We start from the raw sequence: 14,380 nt of genomic DNA, 5'->3' as shown, positions 1-14,380 counted from the left end.
TAGTCCTCACTATAGCTGTTTTTTTTTAACTGAGCCGCCCTGTGCCTTTAATAATATAGATATACAAGCGGATAAAATCTTTGATAATAATAATGCTTAGTGCTAGATAACTAGGCTTAATCTGATATTCTGGTAACTTATACCCTTCTTTTATTATAAATCTAGTAAAATTATATTAGCAGACCTTAAGAATAAAATACTTTATTTATAGGTAACTTACTCCTGATAATCTGCCACTTTTTTCTTATATAAATTTTTTATTTCTTTTGTCCGCTTATGCCTTTTTCTCACAGAATCTTTGTTTTGGTGAGCCTTTGTAATATATTTATTTATTATTTATTACTTATAGTGCTTTTTTTTTATATTTTTATTCCGGAAAAATGTTCTTTTACCTATTATCTTATTAGCTAGTTATAAAACAATTAAATATAGAACTTTATGAGAATAAAAAATTAAATAATCAGAGGGATAATAAAAGGGAAAGAGTATTTAGGGAATATAGGAATCTTGTTTTTATATTATTAATTATTATAGAGGAAAGAGAATACCTGCCTTTATAGCTTTTTTAAAAATGATTATTATTATACTTATATTAAGTATATACTTTATTTTTAGGTCAGTATATATGTTCAGATACTGTCCATTATATTTCGACTTGTATTATTATTTATGGTAATTTAATAACTTTAAAATCCTAAGGGCTGTTTATCTATCATAGTAGTCGAACTACCCGTGCAAAATAAATGGGGGGTGAGTATAGCAGAACTTACTGCTTACTGCTTAGTGAGCACAGGGTAAGTACTGACTGAGTACTTACTAAGCGGTAAGCTGTAATATGAATTATTTACTAAACAAGCCCCTGAGCGCCCTTAGTAAAGCGGCAATATTTACAACAGGAAATTTACGATAATGTAGAAAAACAGGTACGTATAGTGACATAGATAACATAACTTGCTGTTGATCAAGTAGCACTAGACTATATGAAGACTAGACAAATATGCCTCACAGCTCTAGGGGCTCTCTCTCTAGATATCTCTGCAATGTGGTCAATTCCCCTTGGGCAATCTGCGCAGTTTCTTTAACCTTTCCCTCGGTGTTTGGGCCATAGTACCCATAATCCTCAAAATACTTCATAGTCTCCAAAAGAGTGTCTGCAAGGTCTGCCGGTAGGCTGTCCCGAAACGACTTCTCTGTCGTCTGTTCAAACCTGATTGTTTTCCCCGAGGATTTACTCAGTATCTGCGCAACCTCTTCAAATGAAACAACCTCCGTCGACGCCGACAATACCTGACCCCGAAACCTGTCCGGATCGGCAAGTATGGCCCCCACAAATTTCCCAGACTCCGCAATATCGATAAGAGGGAGCTGCGTTTGAGGAGAGACAGGATACACAAGTCCGTAGGTCCCGTCACCCAGCGCCTGAGGTTTCATTTCGTTCTGAAAATTCTGCATGTAGCACCCAGGGGCAAAGAAAGCGGCCTTGACGGGCAGGGTGCGGATATATTTCTCCGTCTCCGCTTTGCTATCGTAGTATTCGACCGCAAGATATTTGCCGCCGGAGATATCGGTCACGCTGGGAAGAGTGCTGTAGATGATGTATTCCAGGTTGTTGGCGACAGCTGCGTCGGCGACCGACTTGCCTTGCGCAATCTCGTGGGCTTTGGTGGTTTGGAAGGTCGTTAGGATGAAGACGATGCTGGCGTCAACCAGCACCCGTTCGACCGTGTCTGGGCGATCCATGTCTCCCATGGCGATTTCAACGCTTCTGTTCTTGAGATTCATGGCAGCCTGGCTATCTGGGTTGCGAGTCACCGCACGAACACGATATCGACTGGAGAGATCAATATCGCTTAGGATGTGGTCGATTACCGATCCACCCTGATTTCCGGTAGCTCCAAAGACGACAATTGTTTTCTTCATCTTCTAGCTTTTGGTAGGCGTATCAAGGCAAGGCAGTTCCGGATAGAGGAGGGCAAGTTTGGGTTATAAAAAGCATGCGAATATCGGAGAACAGAGCATAAACCGGGAATCTCGTGCTGTGATTTTATACCTTCAATGCTGGTTTTTTACAGTGGGGCACCCGACATGATTGGAAAGGCAGCAATTCTGATTTATAAGAATAAAGCTGTTATGTCCGTTTCTCGGAACGGAGTCTACTTAATCGCCGGGCATGGTCGCATGTTCTGGTCACATACTGTCATAAAGGCACCCCGAAGAAGATTTTCGGGGAACGAAATGGGCCACCTACATAACAGGCACCCGCGCCTTACCTAACAAGTTAGACAAAAAGCCTTAGTTTACAGGCATAAAACAGCGCTAGTCAGGCCATCTTCGTCTGATTCGTCCTTGGCTGTTCAAGTACCTTCTATGAGTGAAGTATAAAAAATGGGGAGAGGGCACCAGCCTTCCGGAAGCTCAGGCAATATGTTTCCGAGCGGGATCTGTGGCCTCCGAGGGTTGTAGATTCCCCTTCGTACAGTTTGCATCGCGCATGTGAGCATCTGGTCACGTAGATAACATGTTATTGTAGAAGCAGACTTCATTGGCCCATGTACCTATGTCTCGTCAACAAGTCTCGTCAGATGGTATCGTATTCATTGACAGCAATTGAGCGTTTCCTCTCAGTGCTAGAAAAATCGCCCAACTGTCAATGGATCTCTGCAGCTTGGTAGATTTATCGAAAAAAAAAGGCATATCGAGTTCCTTGTGATTCAAAGTGGTAGCGGGTAGCCCCCTGGTATTGAGCCAGTCAGCTTCAGCAGCCTGGCTACTTCCAAGCTTGTATGATCCCTACTAACCACATTTACAAGAGCATGAATTTCCTTGCTGTCCTCGACAAAGATGGTCATGCGATAAAGTATAGATAAGCGACAAATAGAGGGTACAAAATAACACCGAGGGGGATAAAGGCAATATCGGAATACATCACGGTCCTAATCTCCAAATCGTCTAATTCACGGTGCATCTATTGCCCGCACAAAAAGCCCATTGCTATACTTTCCATCGTCTCCGCCTAGCATATTCAAGCTTCGTTAAGCAGCTCAAGTGTTTTAGCCCACAGTCTCGCCTCCATTTCCGGACTATATGCCCATTCTGCATACCCCGGTCCATGTCGCTGCGACGGGTCGGCCGGAGGTGCAATTTGACAGTCATCCAGATATTTGCCCCCCGTCCCTTCCAATTCCTTTGCAACCGCTGCCCAAACACTAGTTGCGGCGCCTTGTTCAGGGCTCTTCCAGTAATTCTTCAGGAAATCATTCTTCTCCCAGTCGGCTTTCTGTTCGTCCGATACATGGCGAAGAAGCTCTGTTGCAATGGCACCCGGATGCAAGCTGAACGCATGGAGTCCCTGAGCACCGTATCGTCTCTCAATTTCGTTTGCTGTCCAGATGTTGGCGGTTTTGCTCTGACCGTAGGACTTCCAGGCCTCGTATTCACCTTGCAGACTGAGGTTGTCGAGATGAACGGAGGAGACACGGTGGGCGCTAGACGCAACAATGATGACGCGCGAGTTGAACGCCGGGGTGGATGAAGAAAGGAGGCAGGATTTAAGGCGATAGAACAGCAGAAAGTGCGCGAGATGGTTGGTCCCGAACTGGGTTTCAAATCCATCCGCTGTTCGGCCTTCGGGGCATGCCATCACGCCAGCGTTCGCAATCAGGATGTTCAGAGTTTTGGATCTGGACAGAAATTCCTGGGCGCATGCACGCACTGATTCAAGGGATTTCAAGTCCAGGTGCAAAAGGTGGACGCGTGGGCTGTCCACTAGGTCACCCAATGCGGACTTCGCCTTCTCCAAGTCGCGAGCAGTGAGGTATAATGTCGCCCCGGTCTGGAAGAGTGCGCGTGCGGTCTCGATACCCAGGCCGGATGAGCAGCCGGTGATCAGGATAACTTTGCCGGTCATGTTATCTTCCCGGCCGGCATCTTTGACGATTTGGAGCGCGGTGGGACGGGCATCACCGGGACCCTTGGGCGACTGATGAACTTTGGCGTACTTTGACTCCATACTGAGATGCTTCTTTTTGTAGGGGCGAACTTAACGAGAAGCGTGGGTGCTGAAGAAGAAACTAATTTTTGTCGCTTGACCAACAATTGGCTCCGGGGTTCATATACGTTTCCCCATCCGATAAAGACCCATGATTTTCGGGCCTTTCGGGGAGGCAACTTTAGTCACCAGTCATCAATCATCATGATATACTCGATATACTCCGTAGTTAATGTTAATCCACAGTTAAGTCCGGCAGCGTAATCAAGACTGTCAGCCCGAAATCCACTCTTTTGGCCGACATCTTTCGGGCCTTGGAACCCACTTACGTCATGAGATATGCTGCAGCACCGAACAGCAACCCAATTTAAAGCATCCAGACCTTTTTGACCAGGACCATCATCTACTCTTCCACCTTTGTTCCACCATCTACTTCCATCAACCATCTTCACGCTGATCATCGTCCTCCGCTACAATGGCTGCACCAACGAAAGTCACCTTCCCATCTTTCATGCTGCAGGTCTGCGGCGAGCTCTATGCTCCTGTGCCCGGCTCCCCCGATCGCAAAGGTGCTGCAGTTGTGGTCAGTCACCCCATGACCGGTGTCAAAGAGCAGACCTCTGCGGACCACGCCCGTTTGCTCTCGAAAGCCGGTTTCTACGCCCTCACGTTTGATGCCGCGTATCAGGGGGAAAGCACCGGTCAACCGCGTGGCCTTGAAGATCCCCACCAGAGAGTGGAAGATAACAAGGCTGCTGTCAGCTTCTTGACCACTCTCCAGGGCAAGGTTGACCCTAGTCGCATTGGTGTTCTTGGAATTTGCGCCTCGGGTGGTTACACATCCTATGCCGCGCAGTCTGACTCGCGGATCAAGGCTCTGGCCACTGTCAGTGCCGCTTGTGTTGGTCGCATGACCCGCAATGGAGGCCTCCATAAGGAGAACAACAAGGAGGTTCCCGAGGCCATTGCCGGGGCTCTTCAAGCGGCGGGACAATGGCGAACGCAGGAGGCTCGCGGACCTCATTCAGAGGCCCCTGCCATGTTCAGCTCCGATATCAAGGAGATTCCCGATAATGCCGACTCGTTCTTCAAGGATGCTGCGGCATACTACGGGTCTAAGCGCGGAAACCACCCCCGTTCGGACCAGAAAGTCCCTCCCTCCAGCTACGACCTTATGATCAGCTATGACTCGTTCAACTTCCAACACCTGATCTCCCCACGCCCGTTATTGATGATCGCCGGATCCGAGGCGCAGACCCTTCACTACAGTGAAACCACGGTTGCTGCGGCCCGGGAGCCCAAAGAGCTCTTCATTGTTGACGGAAAGAACCACTTCGAGCTCTACGATAATCTTACGGTATCGGGCCCGAAGCTCGTGGAGTTTTTCGGAAAGAGCCTGTGAAGTGCATGTCGATGATTCATAGTGCAGACATTGAAGTAAATCTGAAGCAATTATAAAGTTTGTCTTTGTTATTAATGTGCATACTCTACGATTAAATTTCAACTTTGACGGTTTATGTAGGAAGCAGCCGCCAATACTGTATATCTTTACTACTGCTTATTTTTATGCGAGTCAGTCCAGTCGCAGACCCTCTAGATAACAATATACGGGAAGTCCTGTGCTAAACCTGCAGCTTCTATTTTAAAGTATAAGATACCTGTTTGTTTCCTAAGCTGCTCCCGTGTCCCGCCGTGTTTTAAAACTATGCTTCCGACGCAATAATACTATAATACAGCTGTGGGTCGTTATTCTTACGTGTATCTATTGGGACCTACCACTCGACCGAATAATTAAGATAAGTGGCCGATTCTGGTACGTTTCGTATCCTTATTGATCTTCCCTATGTCGTGCTGAAGTACGCCACCGTAAGTGCCTGTGGGGTAGCGGAGTGACTGCTCTTGCTGCCCACTGAGAGGAACCAAGTATCAGTCGTTCCACAATAAACTCAGTCGTCCACCAATTCATCTAACCACCAATCTTCTGAATGGCCAATGGCTTTTTATCTTCACGACCGTTCCGCTCTCCCGATCCCAAACAGCAGACATTCCAAGGACATCGCCCTGCCCATCCAATCCCACAGCACGAACATACCGCGCTGGAGAGTCCACCAGAATGGCTGTTTCAAACCCTGCTCTTGGAACCGCGTTCACCATAGCCACCTGGTTGAGGGGATTAACCGAAGAACAGGCCAGCTAGAAAGCATTCATCAGCTATGTCAGTATCAGCTCCAGAAACAACGTGCGGAAACTTACCAATATCCAGCGCCTCACTTCCGTTGCCCCGTTCCAACTCACGTACAGAATCTCCGACGAAGAGGCACTCTGACGTCGCACCACGATGCTCGGATCCGTGGTCGGATATCCTTTCCAATTCATCTTATAGACACGGTATGACCCAAGCGTGCTTCCTAACACACCAAACTGGACGTCCCAGGCGACTCTTCCGTCTGTGGTGTGTTCTGTCAATGCAGCATTGAATCCCCAACCAACCAGCATATTTCCTCCATCAAGAAGCTCAGCACTGCCCATTGTCCTGGACCGTAGGCCCTTTGGATGCGGAAGCTGACGACCGCTGGATATTGACATTGTCGCGTAGTCGACAGTAAAGAAGCGAGCGGCAGAGCAGTCCAAAACACAAGGATAAGATGTGGTTGGAACGTGGTTGTCAAACATAGTCAGGTGTTGCAATTCCATGTCGTGGAAAAGCGCATGGTGTTGGAAGGCAAAGTCGGGCGCTTTGCCGGTGCCACTGTCGGTGAATTGGTTCTTCTTGCCGCCCATAACCCATATAGGGTTGCCATCGGTGCCGTTGATGTGCACAATCAAACTGCAGACGCTGAATGACACCACGTAATTTCTATCGTGAGTCTGGTGGACTGTGTTAGTGGCATCATGAGTATTGACCTGTAGGGTATACCTTCTGGATGCTGTTGATATGACACCAGTCCCAGCCGATAGGTTCTTTTTCATAAGGAGCACATGAATCTTCAATACTGAAGTGGTCGATGGCATTCCACGTAAACAACACTCGACCGGTCACGACATCCACTTCCTGGAAGACACTATCCAAGAGCGTGTCGTTGTTTGTTCCACCCACACCACTCAAGTCAAATGGGATGGGATTATACGCCGTTATCAAGGCCGTTTCTTCGTCCGTGAGGCGGCATTCGTGAATGTCAGCACCGACCGCGAGCCCGCCGGTTGTGATGGTGTAGACAACGTCGTAGGAAGAGTTCAGCATCAGCCACTTTCCATCTCCGTGACCACGTACTTGCTCCCCAATCCAATACAGCAGGTAATCATTTTCCCGAAATCTTGCAATCCTCGGGGTGTTGACCTTCTCTCGGCTCAACTCTTCAAACCAAACCAGGCTGAGGTCGTCAGCTGAGAAAATCATCACAGCACCGGTCTCAGGATCAGGAGCGTAGCCTAGGAAAACGTGCGAGGCGTTATCCACCAGATCCCTTTCCCACGTGTTGACCAGAAAGATCGGCGAGGTTACATTGGACGTGTGGTAGGTCTGGTTGGGCCTCAGTCCGTACTGGCCACCCTGGTAGGCGACAAAATCGGTAAGTGGTGCAACGTCGGTGGTGACCAAGGTGAAGAGAGCAAGCAGCAAATAAAGAACTGATTGGGAAGCCATATTCGGGACTGGCCGAGGGCTAATTCATCTGTTGTGGTTGGAATTGGTAGAGAGAAGTGAGGTGAGACATTGGTGTCGGTGTTGTGTGACTGTTTGGGAAACCGCGGCGACTGCACCGCAACATTATCTAGTACTGTCTTGCGGTGGCATATAGAACAGATATCTTTTTACGTCCTACAAGCAATTATCTTGAAGCGCGTACCCTTCATAAAATTGAAAAAGCCTCTTGCCGGATCAAGGGATTAACGCACTTTTTTGAATCCAAATCCCGCAGGTGGATTATTTTGGATATTTGTATAAGGAGGCACAGCGGCTTTGTACCAATTCCACTGCTGATCAGCAAGCCCTACAGATGCATCTTTGCATCGGTAAAGGTCGCGAGAGGGCCTTCTCCCTCCCTGGTAACCTTTTTCGATTCCCCATGTTTCATTCAATGACCATGTGTATACCTTAGGTATCCTTCAAGATATAGACTCTGAATGTAATTAGCTCAGCTTCCATGGTTACAATGATAACACGGAGAACTTCTGTCCTCATAGCTGTATGCAGGGGAGGGTATAAATCCATGGATCCCTAAATCCCGCGTGTTCGTATCGAATCCAATCTGACCGGCGCCGACACCAACGTGCCAGCCCAGACCACACGATCAACCGCACAACGAACCGACCATCCTTATCTGCTGCGAATAGCGCGATTGCCGGTCGGGATGGGCGTATGTTGGTTAATGAAACTATTCGGGGCTTGTTGGGATGGCTCCGTCTGAACAGGTATGGGCAAAGGTAATGAATCTGTCACTTAATCATATTCTAGCGATGACATGATGTCGTAATCACTCGTGCCATTCATTCCGAACTCTATCTTAACATCAAAGTAGCCATAACGACATGATGTACAGTACTATATAGTACAAACAACCTCCAATCGTCCCCTAGTAAATGACGCATGCGCATCGCTTGGGTTCTCATCTAAGGCAGCCGAGACTTGCCGGCCTTGCGGCTGGCCTCGAGGGCTCCGGCCAAGCCGAACTGGCTGGCAAGGCCGTTGATACGGTGGGTCGAGTTGAGGTTCTTCACGACAACCATCTGGTAGCAGGTGGCAGAGCCCTGGCGAGAGGCGATGACGGACCAGGCGAGGAAGAGTTCCCAGATCTACGGAGGTTAGTTTCGGTATTTTATTTGACAGAAGGCATGAACTTACTCTGTACCATCTAGGTCCATACTTGGCCTTGATGGCTTCGACGTTTCCAACCCAGTTGCGGTACCATCTCCAGAGGGTTCCGGAGTAGTGAACACCAACGGTGTCAATTCTATTGTAATCAGTATTGATTCAAACCGTTTGAGGAGTCAGACTCACCCCTTGACCTCAAAACCGGCCTGTTCCAAGCACTTGATGTAATACCACAGAGGAGTCGACGCGTCCGCACCACGGAAGATGTACTTGTTCAGGTACAGACCCCAGATGAAATCCTCGTACTGCCACGCCTGACGCAGACCCGAGAGCTGAACGTACATGGCACCGTCGTCATTGAGCATGTCATAGCACTGGCGGAAGAACCCGGTGAGCTTGCGGATACCGACGTGCTCACCCATTTCCAGCTGCGTGATCTTGTCATACTTGGTGCGGACAATGTCGCGGTAGTCCATGCACATGATCCGGCTCTGCTGCTCAGGGATGCCAGCCTGCTTCAGAGCGTCGTTGCCCCAGGCGGTCTGGTTCTCCGCGATGGTCACTCCGGTCACCTTGGCGCCATAGTTCAGACTGGCGAACTTGGCCAGGGTGCCCCAGCCACAGCCGATATCCAGCATCGTCTCGCCGTCCTTGAGACCGATCTTCTCGCAGACGACAGCCATCTTGTTATCCTGCATTTCCTCCAGGGTCTCCTCCTGCTCCGTGTCCGAGATGATGCCCGAGGTGTAGATCATGCGAGGGCCGAGGAACCAAGCGTAGTGGTCGTTGCCGCTGTCGTAGTTAGGACGGATCTGCTCCTCGTCTTGGGCCTTGGTGTGGAAGAGCACGTCGACGAAGAAGGTACCGACGATGAACTTGAACAGGTCCCAGGTGAAGGCGAAGCTGGCCCAGTCGTGACGGTACTCGAGCACATCGAGGATGTCACCGTTGAAGTCCACCAAGCCGTCCAGGTACATCTCCGAGAAGGTCTGCATGGGGATCTTGTTCTTTCCGTGCCACTTGGCACGGTCCTCGTCGCGCTTGAAGGTCACATAGTGCTCAATGGGGCGGCCCGGCAGTTTGACTTTCTCGTTGGTACGGGGGCTGCAGCTGGAAGCCCAGGTCCAGAACACGACCAGGACGGGGAGAACGGAGAGGAGGGCAAAGAAGATGAAGGTTTTGAAACCGCCACCCACCAGGAAGGTGAGCACGGCCGGGACACCGGTGATCGCAACACCTAACAGAAGGTTTGAGAAGCTTTCGTTTCCGGGACCATCGGCGGCCAATGGGGGGTTGTTAATGGCTGCAGACTTGGGGAGGTTTAGCAAGGCTGTCGCTAGGAAAATTAGAGGCCAATGGCACGGAAAAACTGACATTGGTCGTGGGAATTCCGCAGTCCTCGCCGGTAGCAAATTCCGAGGGTTTCGCAGCAGGGGTCTGGATGAAGTCGATGTCGCCCGAGAGCTCGACATCTTTAGCCTTCGCACTCATGGTCAATTGATCCTCGTCGAGTCGTCGAGGGTCTTTTCGTTGTCAGGACGAGTGGAAAGGACAGAAAGCAGGCGAAGGGGAGGAGAGACCTTCGGATGTTTGTGGACGGAGCTGGCACGTGCCCGGGCGGTCCATCCTGAGACCCGGTAAACCGCCGTATTGCCACGTATCCCTCTCCACCACACGGGAAGGGACCCAACTGGCCCGGGAGGACAGAACTCTGACATGCACCATACGGTGCATGTCAGAGTATCTTCGCCGGAATGGATTTATGGATTTGCATCTACCGCTCTCCAGATTCCGCTACGAGCCAGTATTACTGGCTAATTGACGTGTCCATATCTGTAGGGTCGTGGCAGAAGTCGGTTGTAGAGTCCGGCACATGCCAAGCCGGGGCCAATTCGGTCCGCGCCGATCGTCACCGCCCGCGGGCCCCGACAAGCGGTCAGCGCATCTGTACAGACTAGACATGGTCTGTGGCATGGATTCGATGACAATCCCGCCTGGTCTTAGTTTACTTGCACCTGTTCCTGTTACAGTTAGTCCCACTGGCTTGTGGCCCGCTCGCTGAATTCAAAGCATTGGTGCGTCTCTGATGTCGTACCTCCAACATGAGCCATGTTGCCCTTCATGAGGAACTTGAGGAACCTGCGGCGCAGCCAGCAAGTCGCGCAGATGTCAATCCTTTGCCGAGATCAGGGGGTGACGAACGCTGCGCAGGGAGGGTATCACTAAGGTAAATAAGCAGGCAAATCCATCACTCGCGATGAGCTTTTTACATATACCAATGGCCGCTTTCTCGTCGATGAGGACCGTTAGTTAGCCCGGTGCTACCGCTAATTTAACCTGGACGCCCTCTGTGATATAGCCGCTGCAGCTGGTAGGAGTATATCTCAAATTATAACCATTAAGAAGCTCGAAGGAGGGTTCAGCAAGGCCCTTCTAATAAAAAAGGAGGACGGGAGTGAATTAATCGCGAAAGTTCCCTGTCGCATTACTGGCCCGGCCTTCCTCATGACCGCCTCCGAAGTAGGGACTTTGGAATACAGTACATATATCCTATCCTGTCCATAGATTATCAAAGCGCTCATGGGCCTGTATCAGTCAGGAAGTACTCGAGAATCTCTATTCCTTATGTCTTTTTTTGGTCTCCCCACGATTCAAATACCGTTGGAGCAGAGTATATTGTTATGGAAAAGGCGACTGGGGTTCCGCTATTTAAACAATGGGGCAAGATGGCAGAAATCGAGAAACTGGAGCTTATTAAGGACTTGACACAGATCAAAGCTTAACTGTCAGCTATTTCGTTTCCTGTGTATGGTGGTCTGTATTTACGTGCAGGTGCAGACCGTTTTAAACACCACGATCTTGGAGATAACTTGGACAAGCAGTACGCCTTCTGTATTAGCCCTTTACCTGACCGCTCCTTTGACATTGATGCGGCTGCTTATTTATCTATTAAGAATGAGGCGATTAAAAATAGGCCTTGTAAGCTTTTGATGTTTTTCTCGTGTTCAAATTAACGATTATGCAGGGGACAGCCTATCAGATCTCGGGATATTAATTGCTAAACGAGAGCTCTCTCGGATTGCATCGTAGTCTACAAATAACCAGTTAATGGTTATCAAGGAAGCCCCTAGGAGCAAACATATCTTCTGGAAATTATAATTAGCCTAATAGGGATGTTAGACTCGCAGCCAGGACTAACCTAACTCGCCCGGCCTACACTCTGGCACACTGACCTCTATATGGGAAACATTTTTGTAGCACCCGATAACAACTCCCGGATTACAGCATTAATTGACATACAGTCTCTGTCTGTGCTTCTGTTATTCTTTTAAGCCCGGTGGCCAGTGTTTCTGCAATCTCCTCGGGAGTATACTAGAGGCCTTATCTAGCCTGTACTCTCTGACGACTTTGACTCTTTAGACGAAGAAGATAAGATTGCTGCTCTATAAGACTGGACGTAAGTTAAAATGGCAAAAGCATATGAAGTCTCAACCATTTTAGAGAACCCTTAAGCCCACAACACCATGAATGTGCCGTGTGTCTTTCGAGAACTCTTCATTCGCACTGGAGAAACATCCGATGTTGGAGTCGTTTCACTGCGAGAGTGTTTGATTGAAATTTTCCAGAACTGGTCGAGTCTGGGCATTTTTGGGCATTGCCCTTATTTCTTTAGCCAGGAGGAAATCGGCGCATATTAACAGCAATTTGCTAAATATTAAGAATAGAATAAAGTTTAGCAGCTCGCTCAGGAATCTCTAGATACCGATGCAGAAGGGTGGGTGGCGCCGCAGCTGGATTTTGCTGAAAAGCAAAGTCAGAATAAGGAGCTGTTATCGATGTATATTGCGCGGATGGAGGGTAAAGAATCGCCGGAAGAAGCAAGACGGATATGGCCCTTTCCGGAATAGCAGATAAACTGGACTCGGACACATAAAGATTGACCCGCGACTCGTTAGCGCGTCCAAAAGCACAATCTGTGACACGGTCGCGACACCGGGCTCATAAATGTTGTGGTTCGCCGTTATGGCACGCATCGGTTGGCTGGTTTATGATAGAGCGAGTTACACCCAAGACAAAAGATTTAAAGTCGATTGAATTATCTGTGGACAAATGAATAGATTCAGAATACAAATGTAGTATGGCTATTCTCTTAGAAGCCATCCTATTTCTTGCTAAGTCGTCTTCAGGTGTGTCTTTTGGGTTATATACTTACTAACTGCTAATTTTGTAACTATTCCTTCAAAGACTATAAGGGCCTAGGTCCAGAAACATAGTATAAAAGTCTTAGACTACCTATGGAATTAGAGACAGGGGTTTTAAACTCCTTCCCATGGGCTACCGCAACAAGGGAGGCCACTAGTAAAACCATACCGGGCATGGTCGGCCGTCCCCCGCTGTTCTTTTCATCTCCCCTCAATTTCAATTCTCCGCCGAATAACATGCGCTCTCTTCTTCCGCCGCCGTATGCGCTTTGATTCTCCCTCCACCCCTCAAATCGCGGCTGTCCCTTTTCTGGATGCCTCCTCCCCACGTCCTCTTGCTTTGTGACTTTTTTCGTAAACATGTCAAACCCGGCAAAAGAAAATGATGCTCAGATTCTGGATGGCGGACCACGAATGAACATCATGTTCTCAGCCCCGGATTTCACCGTTCCCAGCCCAGACAGTGTCAATGAAATGGTCACAAACGACAACACTATCTTTCACTGGGGCGGCGTGAGGATAGCAAGAATATCGCCTGAAATGGTGGTCAAGTTTGGATCCCACGTCACATTGGCCGAGGCCAAAAACATGATGTTTGTGAAGCAAAACACAGAAACCCTCCCGGTGCCAAATGTCTTTGCTTATTATACGTACGGCCCGATCGACCGAGATGTTCTAGACTATGGTAGCCTCTTTGATACTTACATGTTCATGAGCTATGTGGAGGGTCAGAGTCTCGATAAGGCATGGGAGACCTATGATGAGGAGACCAAATTTCACGTCACCAACCAGCTCAAGGGATATATTCGGGAACTTCGCAGTATCCCCAGTGGTAACTACATAGGCTCGGCTGATTCCGGCCCTGTTACTGATCCGATCTTGGAGGCTTATCACAACAAAGGTTAGCAGTACTATACCGATATATACACTAACGCTAATGTATTGTTCAGGACCGTTTGACTCCGAAGAAGCCGTCAATAACACACTCATCGCGGCCTATCAATCAAAGGTACCGAGAAGTCACGTCAAGACTTTCTTGTCTGGGATGCTGTCCCAAAACACCCACCAGATCGTGTTCACCCACGGAGATCTCCACCACCCCAATACCATGGTCAAGGATGGAGTTGTCAGCGGGATTGTGGACTGGGAGTTTAGTGGCTGGTATCCGGAATACTGGGAATTCATAAAAGCGCTCTATATTTGGCAGTGGCAAAATGATTGGTTTGACTACCTTGTGCAGATCCTTCGACCGTATTATGCTGAATATGGGGCTCATTCGTTCTTAGCTGGTATACTTTGGTGATATCTATCTGCTTTCCTGGTCCTTCCCTCATAAATATGCCGCTTTTGAATAAGTTGATAAAGTCTGAATGGGTAGAG

The 14,380-nt window shown here is 48.7% G+C and overlaps 7 protein-coding genes across 7 annotated transcripts; 3 read left to right on the top strand and 4 right to left on the bottom strand.

The window, feature by feature from the left end:
- Positions 1–153: 153 nt before the first annotated feature.
- Positions 154–1,920, bottom strand: P170DRAFT_465228 (NmrA/HSCARG family protein; the record flags this gene model as incomplete). The annotated part of the gene is made up of 8 exons (XM_024852306.1): positions 154–161; positions 221–230; positions 292–312; positions 549–552; positions 771–776; positions 818–828; positions 906–954; positions 1,007–1,920. 8 exons carry the CDS (start codon positions 1,918–1,920, stop codon positions 154–156), a joined length of 1,023 nt encoding a protein of 340 aa, XP_024702883.1.
- An 895-nt stretch (positions 1,921–2,815) lies between these two features.
- Positions 2,816–4,055, bottom strand: P170DRAFT_437406 (dehydrogenase with different specificitie). The gene has a single exon (XM_024849358.1). The coding sequence runs from the start codon at positions 4,007–4,009 to the stop codon at positions 3,023–3,025; it is 987 nt and encodes a 328-aa protein (XP_024702882.1). The 5' UTR covers positions 4,010–4,055; the 3' UTR covers positions 2,816–3,022.
- A 284-nt stretch (positions 4,056–4,339) lies between these two features.
- On the top strand, positions 4,340–5,447 carry P170DRAFT_437405 (alpha/beta hydrolase). Its single transcript, XM_024849357.1, has one exon. It carries the CDS (start codon positions 4,464–4,466, stop codon positions 5,388–5,390), a length of 927 nt encoding a protein of 308 aa, XP_024702881.1. The 5' UTR covers positions 4,340–4,463; the 3' UTR covers positions 5,391–5,447.
- Positions 5,448–5,882: 435 nt separating this feature from the next.
- Positions 5,883–7,631, bottom strand: P170DRAFT_409761 (uncharacterized protein; the record flags this gene model as incomplete). Its single annotated transcript, XM_024846808.1, has 3 exons — positions 5,883–6,181; positions 6,242–6,856; positions 6,906–7,631. The coding sequence occupies 3 exons, from the start codon at positions 7,629–7,631 to the stop codon at positions 5,951–5,953; spliced, it is 1,572 nt and encodes a 523-aa protein (XP_024702880.1). The 3' UTR covers positions 5,883–5,950.
- A 784-nt stretch (positions 7,632–8,415) lies between these two features.
- On the bottom strand, positions 8,416–10,351 carry P170DRAFT_385383 (S-adenosyl-L-methionine-dependent methyltransferase). The gene is made up of 4 exons (XM_024845725.1): positions 10,173–10,351; positions 8,985–10,108; positions 8,829–8,937; positions 8,416–8,779 (listed from the first exon to the last, which is right to left on the bottom strand). The coding sequence occupies exons 1-4, from the start codon at positions 10,287–10,289 to the stop codon at positions 8,597–8,599; spliced, it is 1,533 nt and encodes a 510-aa protein (XP_024702879.1). The 5' UTR covers positions 10,290–10,351; the 3' UTR covers positions 8,416–8,596.
- A 1,971-nt stretch (positions 10,352–12,322) lies between these two features.
- On the top strand, positions 12,323–12,706 carry P170DRAFT_447520 (uncharacterized protein; the record flags this gene model as incomplete). Its single annotated transcript, XM_024850882.1, has 2 exons — positions 12,323–12,434; positions 12,558–12,706. The coding sequence occupies 2 exons, from the start codon at positions 12,323–12,325 to the stop codon at positions 12,704–12,706; spliced, it is 261 nt and encodes an 86-aa protein (XP_024702878.1).
- Positions 12,707–13,360: 654 nt separating this feature from the next.
- On the top strand, positions 13,361–14,303 carry P170DRAFT_409757 (kinase-like protein; the record flags this gene model as incomplete). The annotated part of the gene is made up of 2 exons (XM_024846807.1): positions 13,361–13,901; positions 13,951–14,303. The coding sequence occupies 2 exons, from the start codon at positions 13,361–13,363 to the stop codon at positions 14,301–14,303; spliced, it is 894 nt and encodes a 297-aa protein (XP_024702877.1).
- Between the last annotated feature and the right edge of the window lie 77 nt (positions 14,304–14,380).

The sequence above is a fragment of the Aspergillus steynii genome (genome assembly GCF_002849105.1).
Source record: "Aspergillus steynii IBT 23096 chromosome Unknown P170scaffold_5, whole genome shotgun sequence".
Classification (NCBI taxonomy): domain Eukaryota; kingdom Fungi; phylum Ascomycota; class Eurotiomycetes; order Eurotiales; family Aspergillaceae; genus Aspergillus; species Aspergillus steynii.
This window is presented reverse-complemented; position numbering and strand designations above follow the sequence as displayed.